Here is a 19,591-nt window from a genome sequence, read left to right as displayed (position 1 = left end):
GTTCCTCACATTCCCTAGCACTGAGCCGGGGCAGTTAAATCGGCCTCAAACAGTGTGTTTTGGGGCTTAGTTTTCTATGTGTTGACTGGTATGACAGTTCATTGTAATACACACAATATGAAATGCTGTGCCTCTCTTCCCAGCCTGACCTGGGAGAACTTGGCCTTATTGATACTCAGTATTGCAACAGTCATATCCAAAAGAACAGTCTGGATAAGTTACTCTTTGGATTGCATCTCCCATTGGCCACGCTGGTGTGGGGATCGCAGGGGCTGTGGTCCAGGCTCTGTCCAAAAGTGGGACTAGATGTTGCTGAACTAAAACTCTGATCCTCTCAACACTCTATTGCTATCATATTGCATAGTTAATGCAGTCTGACACTGCTTTAACTGTCATGGCTCCATCCTATGAAGTCCTGGGATTTGTAAGCGAAGTGAACCTTATTGCTAATATCCAAAGGTACAGCTGTATTAGTTTGTGGAATCAGTATATAGAGAGATCTTGTAGTCCATTTGAAACTAACTGAAAGAAATGTCAGCATGAGCTTTCCTAGGCTTCAGTCTATTTCCTCAGATAATATTTAGTATACTGTATACTGTCGTATACTGTAATATACTGTAGTATATTTAGATATAGCCATGTTAGTCTGTAGAATCAGTACGCAGAGCGATCCTGTAGCCCCTTTGAGACTAAATGAGAGGAAAGTTGGCAGCATGAGCTTTCCTAGGCTTCAGTCTATTTCCTCAGATGCATTCATGTAAAGCAATGTAATGTCCAAATGTATGTAGAGAGATCTTGTAGCCCCTTTGAGAGTCACCGAAAGAAAGAAGTTGGCAGCATAGCTTTCGTAGACTTAAGTCTACTTCCTCCAAATGCATTAATGTTTAATGCTAGTCCAGATGCATCTGAGGAAGTAGACTGAAGTCTAGGAAAGCTCACGCTGCCAACTTCTTTCTTTCAGTGAGTCTCAAAGGGGCGACAGGATCTCTCTACGTATTTATTGCTAATAGCTATAAGCCATTTGAATTCTATATACAGTGGGCCCTTGGTATCCGCTGGGGTTTGGTTCCCACATCTGTGGGTGCTCAAGTCCCACTATCTACTGTGCCATAATTTGTAAATAAAGGTATTATTATTATTATTATTATTATTATTATTATTAGTTTGCTTTGGCATCAGATCTCTCTGACAGAGAAGGCTTAAAATGCCCCCCAAAATGCCATAGCATTGAGCCATGGCCATGAAAGCAGTATCCCAGTGCATTCATTTTGCCGTGTAGCTGCAGCTTTAAGAGATACCACCGAGTCCAAGATCTCCAAAATCCTAGAGCGTCGCACCCCTCCCCATTGTTCCCCTTTTCAGCCTTTTCCGGTTTCTCAGGGCGGGCAGGTTGCTTCCCATTGGGTCCTTCATCCCACCTAACAGCCAATAGGAGGTGGCGGATGAGGAACGCGCTAGCAGCCGGCCAATCGGGGAACGCGAGAGAACGCTCGCTGCGCGTTTCGCTAAAAGAGGTTTTTCTTGATTGGTGGGTAAGCGTGATGACGTTAGAGGAGGGGCGTGGCTACAAAGAGGGAGGCTTTCTGAGGAAAGCGGCCATGGCGACGGGGGATGGAGGCGAGAAGGAGCCGCCGAGGCGGAGGGAGCCGCCCGAACCGAGCAGCGGAGACGCGGTGAGGGCGGGGTCCCTCGCCCCTGAGCGGGGAAGGGTTCTCGGATCAAAGAATGAGGTGAAAAGAGCCCATTTCACAGTTTGGAAGGACTTTCCATGTGGACTACAATTCCCAGAATCCCCCCAAACCAGCGTTGCCTCTGGCTCTGGGCCAAAAAGTCATGTGTGGCTCAGTAAAATGCCAGTCTGCATTCAAAGCCTCCCTGACAGTTGGGGGATTCTGGGAAATGTAGTGCAGCAACTTGGCTGAGAGGATTGGCCAGTGATTCCCAAGCTGTTTTGGGGTTTCAGCCTCAATTGACAGAGCTAGCAATCCCAGAATTCCATAGCTGTGGGCCAGGGCAGTTCAAGCGGTGTCAGGCTGCATCAGTTCTGCCTATAGGGATATATTGGGGAATACTTGCCCATAGGGAAAGACAGGAAGCATGTTAAATGTTTCCCTATGTGCAAGCATTCCCCAATGATTCCCTATGGGCAAGTATTCCCCAATGATTCCTTATGAACAAGCATTTCCCAATGATTCTCTATGGACCAGTATTCCCCAATGATTCTCTATGGGCAAGCATTCCCCAATGATTCCCTATGGGCAAGTATTCCCCAATGATTCCCTATGGGCAAGCATTTCCCAATGATTCTCTATGGACCAGTATTCCCCAATGATTCTCTATGGGCAAGCATTCCCCAATGATTCCCTATGGGCAAGTATTCCCCAATGATTCCTTATGAACAAGCATTCCCCAATGATTCCCTATGGGCAAGTATTCCCCAATGATTCCTTATGAACAAGCATTCCCCAATGATTCCCTATGGGCAAGTATTCCCCAATGATTCCTTATGAACAAGCATTCCCCAATGATTCCCTATGGGCAAGTATTCCCCAATGATTCCCTATGGGCAGGTATTCCCCAATGATTCCTTATGAACAAGCATTCCCCAATGATTCCCTATGGGCAAGTATTCCCCAATGATTCCCTATGGGCAGGTATTCCCCAATGATTCCTTATGAACAAGCATTCCCCAATGATTCCCTATGGGCAAGCATTCCCCAATGATTCCCTATGGGCAAGTATTCCCCAATGATTCCTTATGAACAAGCATTTCCCAATGATTCTCTATGGACCAGTATTCCCCAATGATTCTCTATGGGCAAGCATTCCCCAATGATTCCCTATGGGCAAGTATTCCCCAATGATTCCCTATGGGCAAGCATTTCCCAATGATTCTCTATGGACCAGTATTCCCCAATGATTCTCTATGGGCAAGCATTCCCCAATGATTCCCTATGGGCAAGTATTCCCCAATGATTCCTTATGAACAAGCATTCCCCAATGATTCCCTATGGGCAAGTATTCCCCAATGATTCCTTATGAACAAGCATTCCCCAATGATTCCCTATGGGCAAGTATTCCCCAATGATTCCTTATGAACAAGCATTCCCCAATGATTCCCTATGGGCAAGTATTCCCCAATGATTCCCTATGGGCAGGTATTCCCCAATGATTCCTTATGAACAAGCATTCCCCAATGATTCCCTATGGGCAAGTATTCCCCAATGATTCCCTATGGGCAGGTATTCCCCAATGATTCCTTATGAACAAGCATTCCCCAATGATTCCCCATGGGCAAGTATTCCCCAATGATTCCCTATGGGCAAGTATTCCCCAATGATTCCTTATGAACAAGCATTCCCCAATGATTCCCTATGGGCAAGTATTACCCAATGATTCTCTATGGGCAAGTATTCCCCAATGATTCCCTATGGGCAAGTATTCCCCAATGATTCTCTATGGGCAAGTATTACCCAATGATTCTCTATGGGCAAGTATTACCCAATGATTCCCTATGGGCAAGTATTACCCAATGATTCCCTATGGGCAAGTATTCCCCAATGATTCCCTATGGGCAAGTATTACCCAATGATTCCCTATGGGCAAGTATTACCCAATGATTCCCTATGGGCAAGTATTACCCAATGATTCTCTATGGGCAAGTATTCCCCAATGATTCTCTATGGGCAAGTATTACCCAATGATTCTCTATGGGCAAGTATTACCCAATGATTCTCTATGGGCAAGTATTACCCAATGATTCTCTATGGGCAAGTATTACCCAATGATTCCCTATGGGCAAGTATTACCCAATGATTCTCTATGGGCAAGTATTCCCCAATGATTCCCTATGGGCAAGTATTCCCCAATGATTCTCTATGGGCAAGTATTACCCAATGATTCCCTATGGGCAAGTATTACCCAATGATTCCCTATGGGCAAGTATTACCCAATGATTCCCTATGGGCAAGTATTCCCCAATGATTCCCTATGGGCAAGTATTCCCCAATGATTCCCTATGGGCAAGTATTACCCAATGATTCTCTTTGGGCAAGTATTACCCAATGATTCCCTATGGGCAAGTATTACCCAATGATTCTCTATGGGCAAGTATTACCCAATGATTCCCTATGGGCAAGTATTACCCAATGATTCTCTATGGGCAAGTATTACCCAATGATTCTCTATGGGCAAGTATTACCCAATGATTCCCTATGGGCAAGTATTCCCCAATGATTCCTTATGAACAAGCATTCCCCAATGATTCCCTATGGGCAAGTATTCCCCAATGATTCCCTATGGGCAAGTATTCCCCAATGATTCTCTATGGGCAAGTATTACCCAATGATTCTCTATGGGCAAGTATTACCCAATGATTCCCTATGGGCAAGTATTACCCAATGATTCCCTATGGGCAAGTATTCCCCAATGATTCCCTATGGGCAAGTATTACCCAATGATTCCCTATGGGCAAGTATTACCCAATGATTCCCTATGGGCAAGTATTACCCAATGATTCTCTATGGGCAAGTATTCCCCAATGATTCTCTATGGGCAAGTATTACCCAATGATTCTCTATGGGCAAGTATTACCCAATGATTCTCTATGGGCAAGTATTACCCAATGATTCTCTATGGGCAAGTATTACCCAATGATTCCCTATGGGCAAGTATTACCCAATGATTCTCTATGGGCAAGTATTACCCAATGATTCCCTATGGGCAAGTATTCCCCAATGATTCTCTATGGGCAAGTATTCCCCAATGATTCTCTATGGGCAAGTATTACCCAATGATTCTCTATGGGCAAGTATTACCCAATGATTCCCTATGGGCAAGTATTACCCAATGATTCCCTATGGGCAAGTATTACCCAATGATTCCCTATGGGCAAGTATTACCCAATGATTCCCTATGGGCAAGTATTACCCAATGATTCCCTATGGGCAAGTATTCCCCAATGATTCTCTATGGGCAAGTATTACCCAATGATTCTCTATGGGCAAGTATTACCCAATGATTCCTTATGAACAAGCATTCCCCAATGATTCTCTATCGACAAGTATTCCCCAATGATTCTCTATGGGCAAGCATTCCCCAATGATTCCCTATGGGCCAATATTCCCCAATGATTCCCTATGGACAAGTATTCCCCAATGATTCTCTATCGACAAGTATTCCCCAATGATTCTCTATGGACAAGTATTCCCCAATGATTCCTTATGAACAAGCATTCCCCAATGATTCCCTATGGACAAGTATTCCCCAATGATTCTCTATCGACAAGTATTCCCCAATGATTCCCTATGGACAAGTATTCCCCAATGATTCTCTATCGACAAGTATTCCCCAATGATTCCCTATGGGCAAGTATTCCCCAATGATTCCTTATGAACAAGCATTCCCCAATGATTCCCTATGGGCAAGTATTCCCCAATGATTCCCTATGGGCAAGTATTCCCCAATGATTCCTTATGAACAAGCATTCCCCAATGATTCCCTAAGGGCAAGTATTCCCCAATGATTCCCTATGGGCAAGTATTCCCCAATGATTCTCTATGGGCAAGTATTACCCAATGATTCTCTATGGGCAAGTATTACCCAATGATTCCCTATGGGCAAGTATTACCCAATGATTCTCTATGGGCAAGTATTACCCAATGATTCTCTATGGGCAAGTATTCCCCAATGATTCCCTATGGGCAAGTATTCCCCAATGATTCCTTATGAACAAGCATTCCCCAATGATTCCCTATGGGCAAGTATTCCCCAATGATTCCCTATGGGCAAGTATTCCCCAATGATTCTCTATGGGCAAGTATTACCCAATGATTCTCTATGGGCAAGTATTACCCAATGATTCCCTATGGGCAAGTATTACCCAATGATTCCCTATGGGCAAGTATTCCCCAATGATTCCCTATGGGCAAGTATTACCCAATGATTCCCTATGGGCAAGTATTACCCAATGATTCCCTATGGGCAAGTATTACCCAATGATTCTCTATGGGCAAGTATTCCCCAATGATTCTCTATGGGCAAGTATTACCCAATGATTCTCTATGGGCAAGTATTACCCAATGATTCTCTATGGGCAAGTATTACCCAATGATTCCCTATGGGCAAGTATTACCCAATGATTCCCTATGGGCAAGTATTACCCAATGATTCCCTATGGGCAAGTATTCCCCAATGATTCTCTATGGGCAAGTATTCCCCAATGATTCTCTATGGGCAAGTATTCCCCAATGATTCTCTATGGGCAAGTATTACCCAATGATTCTCTATGGGCAAGTATTACCCAATGATTCTCTATGGGCAAGTATTCCCCAATGATTCTCTATGGGCAAGTATTACCCAATGATTCTCTATGGGCAAGTATTACCCAATGATTCTCTATGGGCAAGTATTACCCAATGATTCCCTATGGGCAAGTATTACCCAATGATTCCCTATGGGCAAGTATTACCCAATGATTCCCTATGGGCAAGTATTACCCAATGATTCCCTATGGGCAAGTATTACCCAATGATTCTCTATGGGCAAGTATTACCCAATGATTCTCTATGGGCAAGTATTACCCAATGATTCCCTATGGGCAAGTATTACCCAATGATTCCCTATGGGCAAGTATTACCCAATGATTCCCTATGGGCAAGTATTACCCAATGATTCTCTATGGGCAAGTATTACCCAATGATTCTCTATGGGCAAGTATTACCCAATGATTCTCTATGGGCAAGTATTACCCAATGATTCTCTATGGGCAAGTATTACCCAATGATTCCCTATGGGCAAGTATTACCCAATGATTCTCTATGGGCAAGTATTCCCCAATGATTCTCTATGGGCAAGTATTCCCCAATGATTCCCTATGGGCAAGTATTCCCCAATGATTCCTTATGAACAAGCATTCCCCAATGATTCCCTATGGGCAAGTATTCCCCAATGATTCCCTATGGGCAAGTATTCCCCAATGATTCTCTATGGGCAAGTATTACCCAATGATTCTCTATGGGCAAGTATTACCCAATGATTCCCTATGGGCAAGTATTACCCAATGATTCCCTATGGGCAAGTATTCCCCAATGATTCCCTATGGGCAAGTATTACCCAATGATTCCCTATGGGCAAGTATTACCCAATGATTCCCTATGGGCAAGTATTACCCAATGATTCTCTATGGGCAAGTATTACCCAATGATTCTCTATGGGCAAGTATTACCCAATGATTCTCTATGGGCAAGTATTACCCAATGATTCCCTATGGGCAAGTATTACCCAATGATTCTCTATGGGCAAGTATTCCCCAATGATTCTCTATGGGCAAGTATTCCCCAATGATTCCCTATGGGCAAGTATTCCCCAATGATTCTCTATGGGCAAGTATTACCCAATGATTCTCTATGGGCAAGTATTACCCAATGATTCCCTATGGGCAAGTATTACCCAATGATTCCCTATGGGCAAGTATTCCCCAATGATTCCCTATGGGCAAGTATTACCCAATGATTCCCTATGGGCAAGTATTACCCAATGATTCCCTATGGGCAAGTATTCCCCAATGATTCTCTATGGGCAAGTATTACCCAATGATTCTCTATGGGCAAGTATTACCCAATGATTCCTTATGAACAAGCATTCCCCAATGATTCTCTATCGACAAGTATTCCCCAATGATTCTCTATGGGCAAGCATTCCCCAATGATTCCCTATGGGCCAGTATTCCCCAATGATTCCCTATGGACAAGTATTCCCCAATGATTCTCTATCGACAAGTATTCCCCAATGATTCTCTATCGACAAGTATTCCCCAATGATTCTCTATCGACAAGTATTCCCCAATGATTCTCTATGGACAAGTATTACCAAATGATTCCCTATGGACTAGTATTACCCAATGATTCCCTATGGACTAGTATTACCCAATGATTCCCTATGGACAAGTCTTACCCAATGATTCCCTATGGACAAGTATTCCCCAATGATTCTCTATGGACTAGTATTCCCCAATGATTCTCTATGGGCAAGTATTCCCCAATGATTCTCTATGGACAAGTATTACCCAATGATTCCCTATGGGCAAGTATTACCCAATGATTCCCTATGGACTAGTATTACCCAATGATTCCCTATGGACAAGTCTTACCCAATGATTCCCTATGGACAAGTATTCCCCAATGATTCTCTATGGACTAGTATTCCCCAATGATTCTCTATGGGCAAGTATTCCCCAATGATTCTCTATGGACAAGTATTACCCAATGATTCCCTATGGACAAGTATTACCCAATGATTCCCTATGGGCAAGTATTACCCAATGATTCCCTATGGACAAGTCTTACCCAATGATTCCCTATGGACAAGTATTCCCCAATGATTCTCTATGGACTAGTATTCCCCAATGATTCCCTATGGGCAAGTATTCCCCAATGATTCTCTATGGACAAGTATTACCCAGTGATTCCCTATGGGCAAGTATTACCAAATGATTCCCTATGGACTAGTATTACCCAATGATTCCCTATGGACAAGTATTCCCCAATGATTCCCTATGGACAAATATTACCCAATGATTCTCTATGGACAAGTATTACCCAATGATTCCCTATGGACAAGTATTACCCAATGATTCCCTATGGACAAGTATTCCCCAATGATTCTCTATGGACAAGTATTCCCCAATGATTCTCTATGGACAAGTATTCCCCAATGATTCCCTATGGACAAGTCTTACCCAATGATTCCCTATGGACAAGTCTTACCCAATGATTCCCTATGGACTAGTATTACCCAATGATTCCCTATGGACTAGTATTACCCAATGATTCCCTATGGACAAGTCTTACCCAATGATTCCCTATGGACAAGTATTACCCAATGATTCCCTATGGACTAGTATTACCCAATGATTCCCTATGGACAAGTCTTACCCAATGATTCCCTATGGACAAGTATTCCCCAATGATTCTCTATGGACCAGTATTCCCCAATGATTCCCTATGGACCAGTATTCCCCAATGATTCTCTATGGGCAAGTATTCCCCAATGATCCCCTATTTGCAAGTATACCCCAATAATTCTCTATGGACATGTATTCCCCAAATAACATTGGTTAAGAATTTACCTTTACAACTTTTTTTTTTTAAAAAAAATTTAAATGACTTCATTTAAGCAGCATAAAACTACAGTGAAAAGTACAAAAAGCAAAACATAGCACATACCTGAATAAGAAGTCTCCCTGAGCGTGATTACATGTTGTTGTGTGCCTTCAAGTTGCGTCTGACTTGTGGAGACCTTAAGAGGGTGAACCTATCCTGGGGTTTTCTTGGCAAGTTTCCTCAGAGGGGGGTTGCTGTCGCCATGCTCCGAGGCTGAGAGAGTGTGACTTGGCCAAGGACACACAGTGGGTTTCCATGGCCGAGCCAGGATTCGAACCTTGGTCTCCCAGAGTCCTAGTCCAAGGCTCTAACCACTGTGCCATGCTGGCTCTTGGTTACATATTAAATGCTGTATAAACTCATACAGCGGAGTCTAGACATTGACTCCAAAAACCAAGATCGACTTATCCTCAGGTCAATATAAGTCCTGTATTTTAACTCTTATTAAAATGGGAACCATCCCCTGGTGAAAGGCATAGGTGAAAAAGCATAGTCTGTCCTGGAAGCACAGACCCCCTTCTGTTCTTGCAGCCATCCAGACTTTAGTGTGAGCGGAAACAGTTATGTCTGCTGAAATTTTGTAAGTTATTTAGTATTGTTTTCCTTTGCTTCATCTGTTTGATCTTTTGTTACATGCCCCCTAAGTATTACCCTTGACACATCCACGGGTCATATCAAAATCCATGATTTTGGCCCCCAAACCTGCCCTCGTCTTATGCATGAGGTCGACTTGTACTCAAGTATAAACTGTATGTAATATGGGCTACAAGTTCCCTTTGGATTCCTCCATACATTTTGGAGAACAATGTCTGTTGGCATCAGCTAGAATACCAGTGGCCAGGAATGATAGAGATATTGAAAACTGGATTTTAAAGGCTGGCTGGACCCTAAGCTTCTAGGGCTGAAAGGGTCGAAGGGAGAGAACTGCTCAATGATGAACCAGTCTGACTGTTTATCTTGTTTGTATCTCATACCTTTCCAAGGGTCAAAAACTCTCTCATGTTGCCCCTCCACAGCCCTGTGGAGTGGATTAGGATGACTGTAACTAGGGCAAATTCCTCCCATGAACTAAATGATTGCAGTAATATTGAGCTGAACCTGAATTTTCACATTCCTAACCTGGCACTGACCACTGTGTGGCTGTCTTTGGGTTTTGGCAGAAGACAACTGGTTTGCGGATGAGAAGGGCATCGGCACGTGATGTTGTGGAAAGAGAAATGGAGGAGGGAAGCATTTTACTTTGAAAATGAAGAAGTATGGATGAGCCTTTGTGTTAAATCATTCCAGAGCAAAGTTAAGAAAAGTGAAATCTGAAGTTTAAGGCTTTCATGGCCAGCATCTATCATTTTCTCTGGGTTTTTCGGGCTAAGTGGCCACGTTCTGGAAGAATGTATTCCTGACGTTTCACCTGCATCTGTGGCTGGCATTTTCAGAGAATGCTGATATGGAAGTGAGTGGGAGATACACACACACACACACACACACACACACACACCTACCTACCTGTGTGGCCCTTGTTTGGCTCCAGGCTGTGCCATTCAACACAGGATAACACACAAACCAACACCACTATTAACATGTAAACTACTTTCTCTCAAACAAGGGTCCCATAGCCACCAACTTCTGAAGATGCCAGCCACAGATGCTGGTGAAACATCAGGAATCAGTTCTTCCATATCATAGTCACGTAGCTTGAAAAACGCACAGAAAACTTAGCAAAAGTCACTTCCTCGAATTGCAACTCTAGAACCTCCCAAGTCAGAGTTCTCGCATCAAGAACTCGGGTAAAAAATTTCTTCCCATGGATGAATGACCCAGAGCTTGCAATTTCTGGATTTGGGTTGAAGAATTCTGGGTGATGTAGTCCCAAAACAAAACTTCTCCAAGCTTTGTTCTAGGACTTTTGCAGGCGGGACATTTTGAAGCTGAGATGCAGAAGTAAGGCTTATGAAATCCTAGAGACTATAGGCTACAACATTTTTAAAAGACCTCTTTCCATTTCTGTGTGGGGCTGAGAATGAGGAACAATGGTTCTTTGAGCAAAAGTACACTGTGTGCGAACTAGAGGTGGCTCTTTTAAATCCCAAACATAGATTTAACAACCTGATGAGGAACACTCTGATGATATGAGCAACCTGGCTGTGAAAACTCAGGTTTTTGTTCCTTTTCAGTTGTTGTGATCACCATCTTTCCTTTGATCTGGAAATGGTTGTTGCGCACGAAGCCTGCAGAAAGTTTCATGGACAGTTTGTGCTCACTGGGTAGGCTTAGGCCAGTTGCACATTTTCAACTCGGCCTTCCATACTCTATCAATGAAAGGATAGAGGGAGAAGCTGTTGGAAGAGTCTGCTACTTTTGAGCTCACTGAGCAAAGTCAGATAGAAATGTAGAATATAGAAATTAAAAAGTAAAATGGAAATGCTACATTGGCAAGTTAAACTATCAGGAGGTCTTAGGACAGTCTAACGTGAAAGTTAAGACCTTTGGAGAGTTTTGTAAAAGTGAAAATGAGTGTCTGGAGTAATTGGGATATTGCTTGTAAATTTCCATTTAATATGTACAGTGGGCCCTTGTACATATCAAGGGGCTTGACATGCGCTGGGGTTTGGTTCTAGAATCTCCTGTGGATCCCAAAATCCATAGATGCTCAAGTCGCATTATAAACAGTGATATAGCAAAATGGTGTTTCTTATACAAAATAGCAAAATCAAGGTTTGTTTTTTGGAATTTATACTTTTTGGCATATTTTCAATTCGTGGATAATTGCATCCATGGATAATTGAATCCATAGATATGGAGGGCAGACTGTACCTCCTTTCACAGAGTGCCCTCCAGATGTTTGGGATGACAGCTCCTGTTAACTCCAGTCAACACGATCAGAGCTAGTGGCGTCATAGTTCAAAACATCTGGGGAGCATGTTGAAAGGCCAACAATAAAATCAGTAGAAAGCTTGGGACGATTAAAGTTGGAAAGGTAGACCCACGTATGCACGTATCCTGTGTTAGGATCATGCGTTCACTGCAATTGCTCCTGAATTTAAACTCCTCTAATTTCACTCCCAACAGGGGCAGCGGGACAAGAAGAAGACGAACAGGGGTTCTCCAGTGCAGAAAAGGGGACCGTACATCATGACCAAAGCTCCTTCTATTCAGGACAAGCTACGTAAGTCAGAACCACAGTACAGTGTGACTTACCTAAGGTCCCTCAGTGGGTTTCCGTGGCTGAGAAGGGATTTGAACCCTGGTCTCCCACTTTCCTAGTCCCACATTCTCAAGTCCCAACACCTTTCTGGGTGAAGTATGCCAGTGGAAGCAATACTTCATGGAAGCTGATGCTATAATAAACTTATTAATTCTTTAAGGTGTCTCATCTTCAGCAGGGAAGCCTTTGAGAATCCCATAAGTAAGCAGTGAGGCAGGAAAACTTTGTTATTAGTTTCTGAGCTTTCTCTTGTATGTACAGTTTTTAAAAAGTGTAGCATAATTTTCTAACAGGTGAATCTTCCCATTTTGTCACATGATTGCCTTAGAGTATCTGAATAAAGGAAAGAAGGTAGTATTTTGTTTTTAACTATTTTACTGCTACTGTCTTTTCATTCCTAAACTGGGTGACCTCTGTACAGAAAGGGTGGGGACTCTAGACTTATTGGTGGTAAACAAAGCTAGTTGGGTAATAGCTGCAAAGCTGTTAAAATGAGGTTGCTGTTAATGAAAGACAACAATGGTAATAGTTTTTGTGGGTTTTTCGGGCTATGTGGCCATGTTCTAGAAGAGTTTATTCCTGACGTTTCGCCAGCATCTGTGGCAGGCATGTTCAGATCTGAAGATGCCAGCCACAAATGCTGGTGAAACGTCAGGAATAAATTCTTCTAGAACATGGTCACATGGCCCAAAAAACTATGGATTATTATTATTATTATTATTATTATTATTATTATTATTAAACTTTATTTCTAAAGCGCTGTAATTATACAGCCATCTGTGATAGCCTTTGACTTCACAACAGTGGTAATATTTGTGTAAACGTGGCCCTTTCCAAAGAATGAAAGTTTGATTTAAGTCATGATTTGAATGGCTTCTTTGAAGGACTCAATTTTAACAATTTCAATTAATGAAAAAATTTCATCTTTTTTAGTAGAAGTTCAAAATAATCTTAATATCTATACTGAGAGATAGCTTTCACTTGAAGGTTGGTAGACATTAATAATTATTCAGAATTGTTTACAGATTAATTTTCATTTCATTAGAAAGAGCGCATTTTGCATTTATATCCAGATTCTTCCTTCTTGTTAGATCCACTCAATCTCTCCAAGTTATTTATCGAGCTTCTCTATCTTTCCAGTTTGATGTAAGTCAGATCAACCCTGCTGCTCGCTGGCTTTGTGTTTCCATTTTGTTTCTCCTTTGGCTTTCAGAGAAACATCGCGAAATGGCGAAGGCAATGTTGCGGAGGAAGGGAGTGCTTTCGGGAGCTGTACGGCACCAACCCAAATCAGCAACCAAGAGGTCCAAACCCTTTTCTTTTATTATTGAATGGGAACAATTGTATTTCAGGATTGCCCAACATGTCAGACACATGAGGAGCCGAGTGTCTAAAAAAACTGGTGGATGTACAAGCCCCATTATATACAAGGGTGTAGTAAAATAGTATCCCTTATATAAAATGGTAAAATCAAGGTGTTTTGAATTTTTTGTGTGAACATTTTTGAACTGTGGTTGGTTGAATCCATAGATGCAGAATCTGTAAATACGGAGAGCTGACAGTATAAGGGAACTCCTTATGATCTTTTATATCTGAACATGATTGCATATATATGGGGGGGGGGGGGAAGAGCATACATAGCATGGAATTATATTATTTTAATCCAGAGTATTTGCAGCCCCATATTTATGTTCTGCTGTTACATATTTTAACTTGTTGTTCCAGAGCCTCTCTTCCATCCACTCCATATCCCATGTTTTCTTTCATTTGTTATACCTGTTTGATTTTACTTTTCAATGCTCATTCCATTATTGATTGAATCTCATGAAATATGCTAGCCTGAGACATAGTGACTTCCCCAAGGCTCTTCTGACTGGAGATTTGAACTTGGATCCTCCGCATCTAAACGTGGCACACTGCCCAGTACACCACAGTGTTCTCTTTCCACTTTTCTCTTGCAGTCTTCCACACTGCAGATGATTTATCCTGAGTTGTATTTCCTTTGTCTAGGTCAGTAAAATTTAACAAAGGCTATACTGCTCTTAGCCAGACCTCGGATGAAACCCTGGTTTCCCTGGATTCTGATAGGTGAGGAGTTGGTGGGACCTTTTTGATGGACTTTGGATGTTTGCCATCAACTTAAATGGGTTTAAGGGGGAGGTTGAAAAATTCATGACGAATCTATCTTTTTGTTTCTTTTATAGCAAATTTATGTCCTTCAGCCAGAAAGCCTCCCAAAGTACTTTTTTTTAAAAAAAAGGACAGTCCATCTATCTTTGGAAACAGTATACCTCTGAAAATTTGTTGCTTGGGAGCAACAATTTGAGGGGTTCTTGCTTTCATGTCCTATTTACAGGCTTCCTAGTAACATTAGTGGAAAATAAGATGCTGTAGTAGGGCTTTTGGGTTCTCATGAGTGGTATAGTTCCTGTTAGAGAACGAAGCCCACTTGTTTTTATTTCAGCCAGTAAACTGAGAACCAGAAATATATCAGAAATGGCCTTTGAGCTTGTCCTGACTCTTGGATCTTCTTTTCCTAGTGATGGGGAGTTGGAATCACGATGTTCCTCTGGTTACTCCTCTGCAGAGGTAAGTCTGGGAGACTTTTTAAACCTGATATTCACCTATTTATTTTCCTTTCGATGCTAACAGTTGTCTAACTTTAGGTCTTTATTCTGGATTGGGATGGAGGAAAGGGAGACCATTGGTTTTCAATGTGAATATTGTGGATGAACATTTTTAGTATTATTTTAAAATGATCTTTTTGTTGTCATTGTACTTTAATATGCATTATTTAGTTATATTGATTACTTGCAATAGTCACCTTTTTAAGAATGAGAAACTCTTCAGTCTGTCCCCCTTTCTTTTCTACTGATCTTTCCCTCGTTCCAGTATCTTCGATTCTTACTATTTCTCCCTCTCCCACCCCCCTTTTCTCTATTTTTTTAACTGTTGAAGGTTTTTTTGGGGGGGGGCACACTTAATAGCATTTCAGTGCATTCCACTTCGGAGCTTCAGCAGAACATTTAATGAATTAATCAGTTTCTGAGGCGCAGTGCTTCTGTGTTCCTCAAGTAATCTCATCAGATGTTTTTACCATCCTCTTTTCATTTCCAGGTCAACCAGGATCTTAGCCGCCAGCTGCTGCAGGACGGGTACCACCTTGATGAAATCCCAGATGACGAGGACCTTGACCTCATCCCTCCCAAACCCATTTCATCCTCGCCTTGTTCCTGTTGCTTTGGGGAGTCTGCCTCCTGCTCCATCCAGTAAAAAGTGATCTTCCAAGGGATGAACTGCACAGGTCAAGACAGCAGCACTTTTCCTTTCCTTTAAGGTGTATGGATGCCTGAGAGGCCAGTACCAAACCTTGGCTGAGACTGATGGAGAGATGGAGGAAAGGTGCTTTGGTGACTGGCAAAAAGGACATCCCTTTGCACTGTTGGCACTTACCCAGGGCACTGGCTGTTCTCTCAAAGCTATTTTTGATGGTGCAATATAAAACTACGTTAAGCGCAAGTACTCAGGAGGCAAAGGACCAGCTAGTTAGTCTTGCATTTGTGGGAAGGGGCCTTGTGACAAAGGAGAGGTCAGCATAAAGACAAATCACCCAGCTCTTTAATTTGTGTAAAAGTGAAGGATGACACGGCAAGATTCTAGTCTATGAAACCTAGGCTATGAAAGTCTAGTCCGTGAAACCGAAACACTACTTAAGATCTGAATAAAGGGGATCTTCCTAGTCTACTCAGGATCCTTTACTGAACTTCAGTGCCCGGGCCACTTTCTCTTAGGATGGTGGTATCCTTGCAGGGAAGACATCTTGTTGTTAGTGACACATCGAACAGAATCTCCTCAAGCAGTTTGATCCACTTTGTCCTTGGGGCCAGATACCTCTTGGAGTCCCCTTGCCATCTGACAGCTTTAGCATCCAGAGTGATTGCTTGTATCCCATTCCTTCAAGTTTCAAATGAGTTTGAGAATCTCTACAATCTTCTAGTTGGCCCTGAGGATTCAGGATTTGGTCTCATGAATGGAAACTTGGACAGTGGCCCTTTAGGTCCTTTCCCCCTACCCATTAATGGATGGGCAAGTACTTCTTGGCAAAGGCTGAGAGTTACATGCTAACCAAAGAGACATGTCTCAAGGAAGTTACTGAATTCATCATGGAGGAAGATGACAAAAAGTGGATTGTTGTTGCTTTATCTTGTTTCCTTTTTTGGGAAGTTTGTACTTCTTCAGACAAGGTATTCACCCTGATGTTGGTGTCCATAACCTCCTCTCTGTATCTGTGTGATCAGGTGTTTAGATCTTTTTGAAAGGTCTGTTAATCTGACTTAATTTGCATAAAACATTGACTCTCTTGACTCATTTGCACATGAGGGTCTGTTTTTGAAACCTATAGGAAACAAAATATCCTGGCCACAAATTTCAGCCAGCTTGTATCAGTAAGACAACTCTGTTTTCTGGTATATTCATCTGGTAGCAAATTGCATCCTATTCAGAGTTACTGGGGCCTAGATGCTTGGGAGGTTTTATAAGTACAGTCTTGTACTTGGGGAACCAGAGTGACTGTGGCATAGTGGGAAAGTGCACAGCCACATGACTTATTGTGCAACTGGTTTTGCAGCTGCAGAATTCAGCGCTTGAGCAGAGGGATGTTTGTGAGATTGTGCAGAATGCAGTAGGGATAGGCTCTTGGTCCTGGTCCAGAAAAGCAACTTTTCTAAACCCTGTCAGTAATCCCAGAGAATAGGATGGAAGAAACTTTCAGCATTATATAAGTTTCTGTAAGCAAAAAGCAGGGAGCTTTTTTTTTTTTTTTTGTGGTCCAATGGATGGCAGGGAGGAGATCTACTTTCCAGAAGATTTAGGTAAGATGAAGGAGATTCCCATTTACCATAATTTGGCCACAACATGAAAATGATTTGTGAACAGCAAGAACTAGTGAACCTGAATCCAGCCATTTTTGCTGCTTCTGTTGTCAGGGATCTTACCTAGATATAACCTGGGCAGCTGGTGGATCCATGTCATGGAGGCAGCAAAGCCACTCTTCCTTTCAATACTGCTGCTAATAACGTTACACCAAGTTTTATAGGATCTCTCCTAGTGTAGGTACAATCCCTTCAAGGGCTTGGCACTGACAGAACTCCCTTCAGAGGGTCTGCAGGATTCACTGGCCTTCCCTTCAAACTGATACTCAAGTAGCAGGAAGCCCAGAGGCCCTTGCACTAGTGCAACAGTAATGCAACATGAAGATGTGCTGGGATAGCTATTCTAAACCAAAGATGGCAATGGCTTCTTCCTAGAAAACATATCAGTAGACATATGTTGACAGTGGGATAGAGTGGCTTCTTTGCAGAGGTTGGGTCCTAGATCAAGTCTCCCTGCTTCTTCTAGACCAGGAGCGAGGGAACTTTGGCCCTCCAGATGTTTCAGAACAACACTTTCCCACTGGCTGTGTAGTTGAACTTCAAAACATCTTGTCGGGGAGGGGACAGAGTTCTCCCATTCCTGATCTAAATTTTCTTTGAGAACACATTAAAAGGCCACTTGGGAAGTTGACAGGGCTCCCAGTGGGATGAATGTACTTGGATAGCTTTGCTGTTTTAAGTGCAGTGATTCCCAATCTTTGGTCCTTCATTTGTTTACCTCAGACCCCAGAAGCCCCAGCCAACTGGGCCAACAGTCAGGATTATGGGTTCAGCACATCTGGAGGACCAAAGATTGGGAACCACTGTTTTAAGGGATAGAACATTGACAAAAGGCAGGAGACCATAGCACAGAGCAGTGTTTGCCCATTGCACCTTTGGGGAAGACTGCCAGCAAGTGGTGGGAAAGAGAAGTCTGGCATTCTGTACCTGCCTTTATGCAGAGTTGGTTGCTGGTTTCATTGGAGCACTAAGGCAACTGGGTTCCCTCAAGTTGCTTTTTGTTTTATATAGGTGCTGCAAGTAGCACCTTCAGAGATGACATCTTGACTTTCATGCTGAACTAGAGTTACTCTAAGTTTAGTCACAGTGTAGTTTGTGGAGAAGACAAGCAGCGAGCGAAGACACTAGCAGACAGGGCAGATACACAGCTGCTGGCTTTCTGCTGTGACCCAGGCCTTGCTAGCAAAGGAGTATGTATGTGTGTACTTCATGGTGGTTGTTTTTTTAATTTTGCTTATGTGGCAATTGTTGGGAGAAAAGGGAGGTCAATGACTGTGCCCAGTAGAGGGTTTTAAAAGCTGCCTTAAAATACTCTAAATGCATTATATGAGGACAATCGTATTGAATATTTAATATTATATCTATAGAGAACTAATGTATTTGACTTTTTTTTTAATGTACATTCTAAGCAAGGGAAGTGTGTATCAATAAAACTCTACCTTGTACTGTGGAGGCTGCTTTCCTTTGTTACCTGAAAGAGTCATTGTATTGAAAGGGGGTATCAAAGTTGTTGACCATACAGTTGTGCCGGAGAACCTAGAGATTTCTAGAGGTGTTCTGTCAGATTTTTAAAAAATCTTGGTTTTTTATTTGTGGCTTTTCCATTTTCACAGGGGTCCTGCATCCCTAACCCTAGCGAATGCAAAGGGCCCACTATACAATAAAATGTTCTGCATTTCTAAAAAGAAATTTAAAAGCCACTTAAAATCCATAGGCCATATGGAGCACACTGTTTCCACTGCTCACTTGAAGTGCCATAAGGAGAGAATGTCAGTCATGATGGTGCTAGGGAAAACACTGTATTGGGTGTTTATGAGCCTCACCTTGGGCTGGTGGGATACACAATAGAGTCTCTGTTGAAGATCTTGAGATTCAGGACAAGCTGTTATGGGAAAAGGTGGTCTCTCTGATATCTTTTCCTACAAGCTGTCTGCTGCTTTGTGGCTCACTACCAAAACCATCTAATGTAGTGGTGTTGGATGGTGCAGGAGAGACTATATGGCGACTGGGAATGAATGGATCATACAATGATTCTATGTCACTGAGCCATTTCACTTGTCCATGTCACCCAGCAGTGTTTCTTGACATTTCCACAGAAGCCTTTTAAAAACTTGCTACTTTTTGGGGTGGGGGAACCTTTTTTGTCAATTTTTGGCTCCATGAGCCATTTTAGACTCAGGAGAGGCCTTCTTGTTCTAGAAAAGGCCTCTCATCTACCTGAAATGGTCAAGGGGGCTGGAAAATGTGGTGGGAATCCCCTTTGTCTCCTAGAGGGCATTTGGAGCAAACTGTTTTAA

At 42.5% G+C, this 19,591-nt stretch overlaps 1 protein-coding gene across 2 annotated transcripts; it reads left to right on the top strand.

Annotated features, from left to right (window-relative positions):
- Positions 1-1,559: 1,559 nt before the first annotated feature.
- FAM219B (family with sequence similarity 219 member B) lies at positions 1,560-18,744 on the top strand. Of its 2 annotated transcripts, XM_089538644.1 has the most exons (6): positions 1,560-1,673; positions 12,228-12,324; positions 13,577-13,667; positions 14,374-14,451; positions 14,904-14,952; positions 15,481-18,744. In XM_089538644.1, the coding sequence occupies exons 1-6, from the start codon at positions 1,599-1,601 to the stop codon at positions 15,634-15,636; spliced, it is 546 nt and encodes a 181-aa protein (XP_089394770.1). In that variant the 5' UTR covers positions 1,560-1,598; the 3' UTR covers positions 15,637-18,744. The 2 variants fall into 2 exon arrangements, with proteins under 2 accessions (XP_089394770.1, XP_089394771.1); XM_089538645.1 differs by lacking the exon at positions 14,374-14,451.
- Positions 18,745-19,591: the final 847 nt, after the last annotated feature.

Source organism: Sceloporus occidentalis, unplaced genomic scaffold (assembly GCF_023333645.1).
Source record: "Sceloporus occidentalis isolate IW3139 unplaced genomic scaffold, rSceOcc1.0.p SCAF_9, whole genome shotgun sequence".
Taxonomy (NCBI): Eukaryota; Metazoa; Chordata; class Lepidosauria; order Squamata; family Phrynosomatidae; genus Sceloporus; species Sceloporus occidentalis.
Note: the sequence above shows the minus strand (reverse complement) of the source record. Positions and strands in the feature narration are given on the sequence as shown.

What these genes read in the sequence shown, in the direction of transcription:
- FAM219B (XM_089538644.1), top strand. Translation starts at nt 1,599, where the DNA reads ATGGCGACGGGGGATGGAGGCGAGAAGGAGCCGCCGAGGCGGAGGGAG. An exon ending in AACCGAGCAGCGGAGACGCG is followed by an intron (nt 1,674 to 12,227) that starts GTGAGGGCGGGG and finishes CACTCCCAACAG; the next exon opens with GGGCAGCGGGACAAGAAGAA. An exon ending in GTTTCCCTGGATTCTGATAG is followed by an intron (nt 14,452 to 14,903) that starts GTGAGGAGTTGG and finishes TTCTTTTCCTAG; the next exon opens with TGATGGGGAGTTGGAATCAC.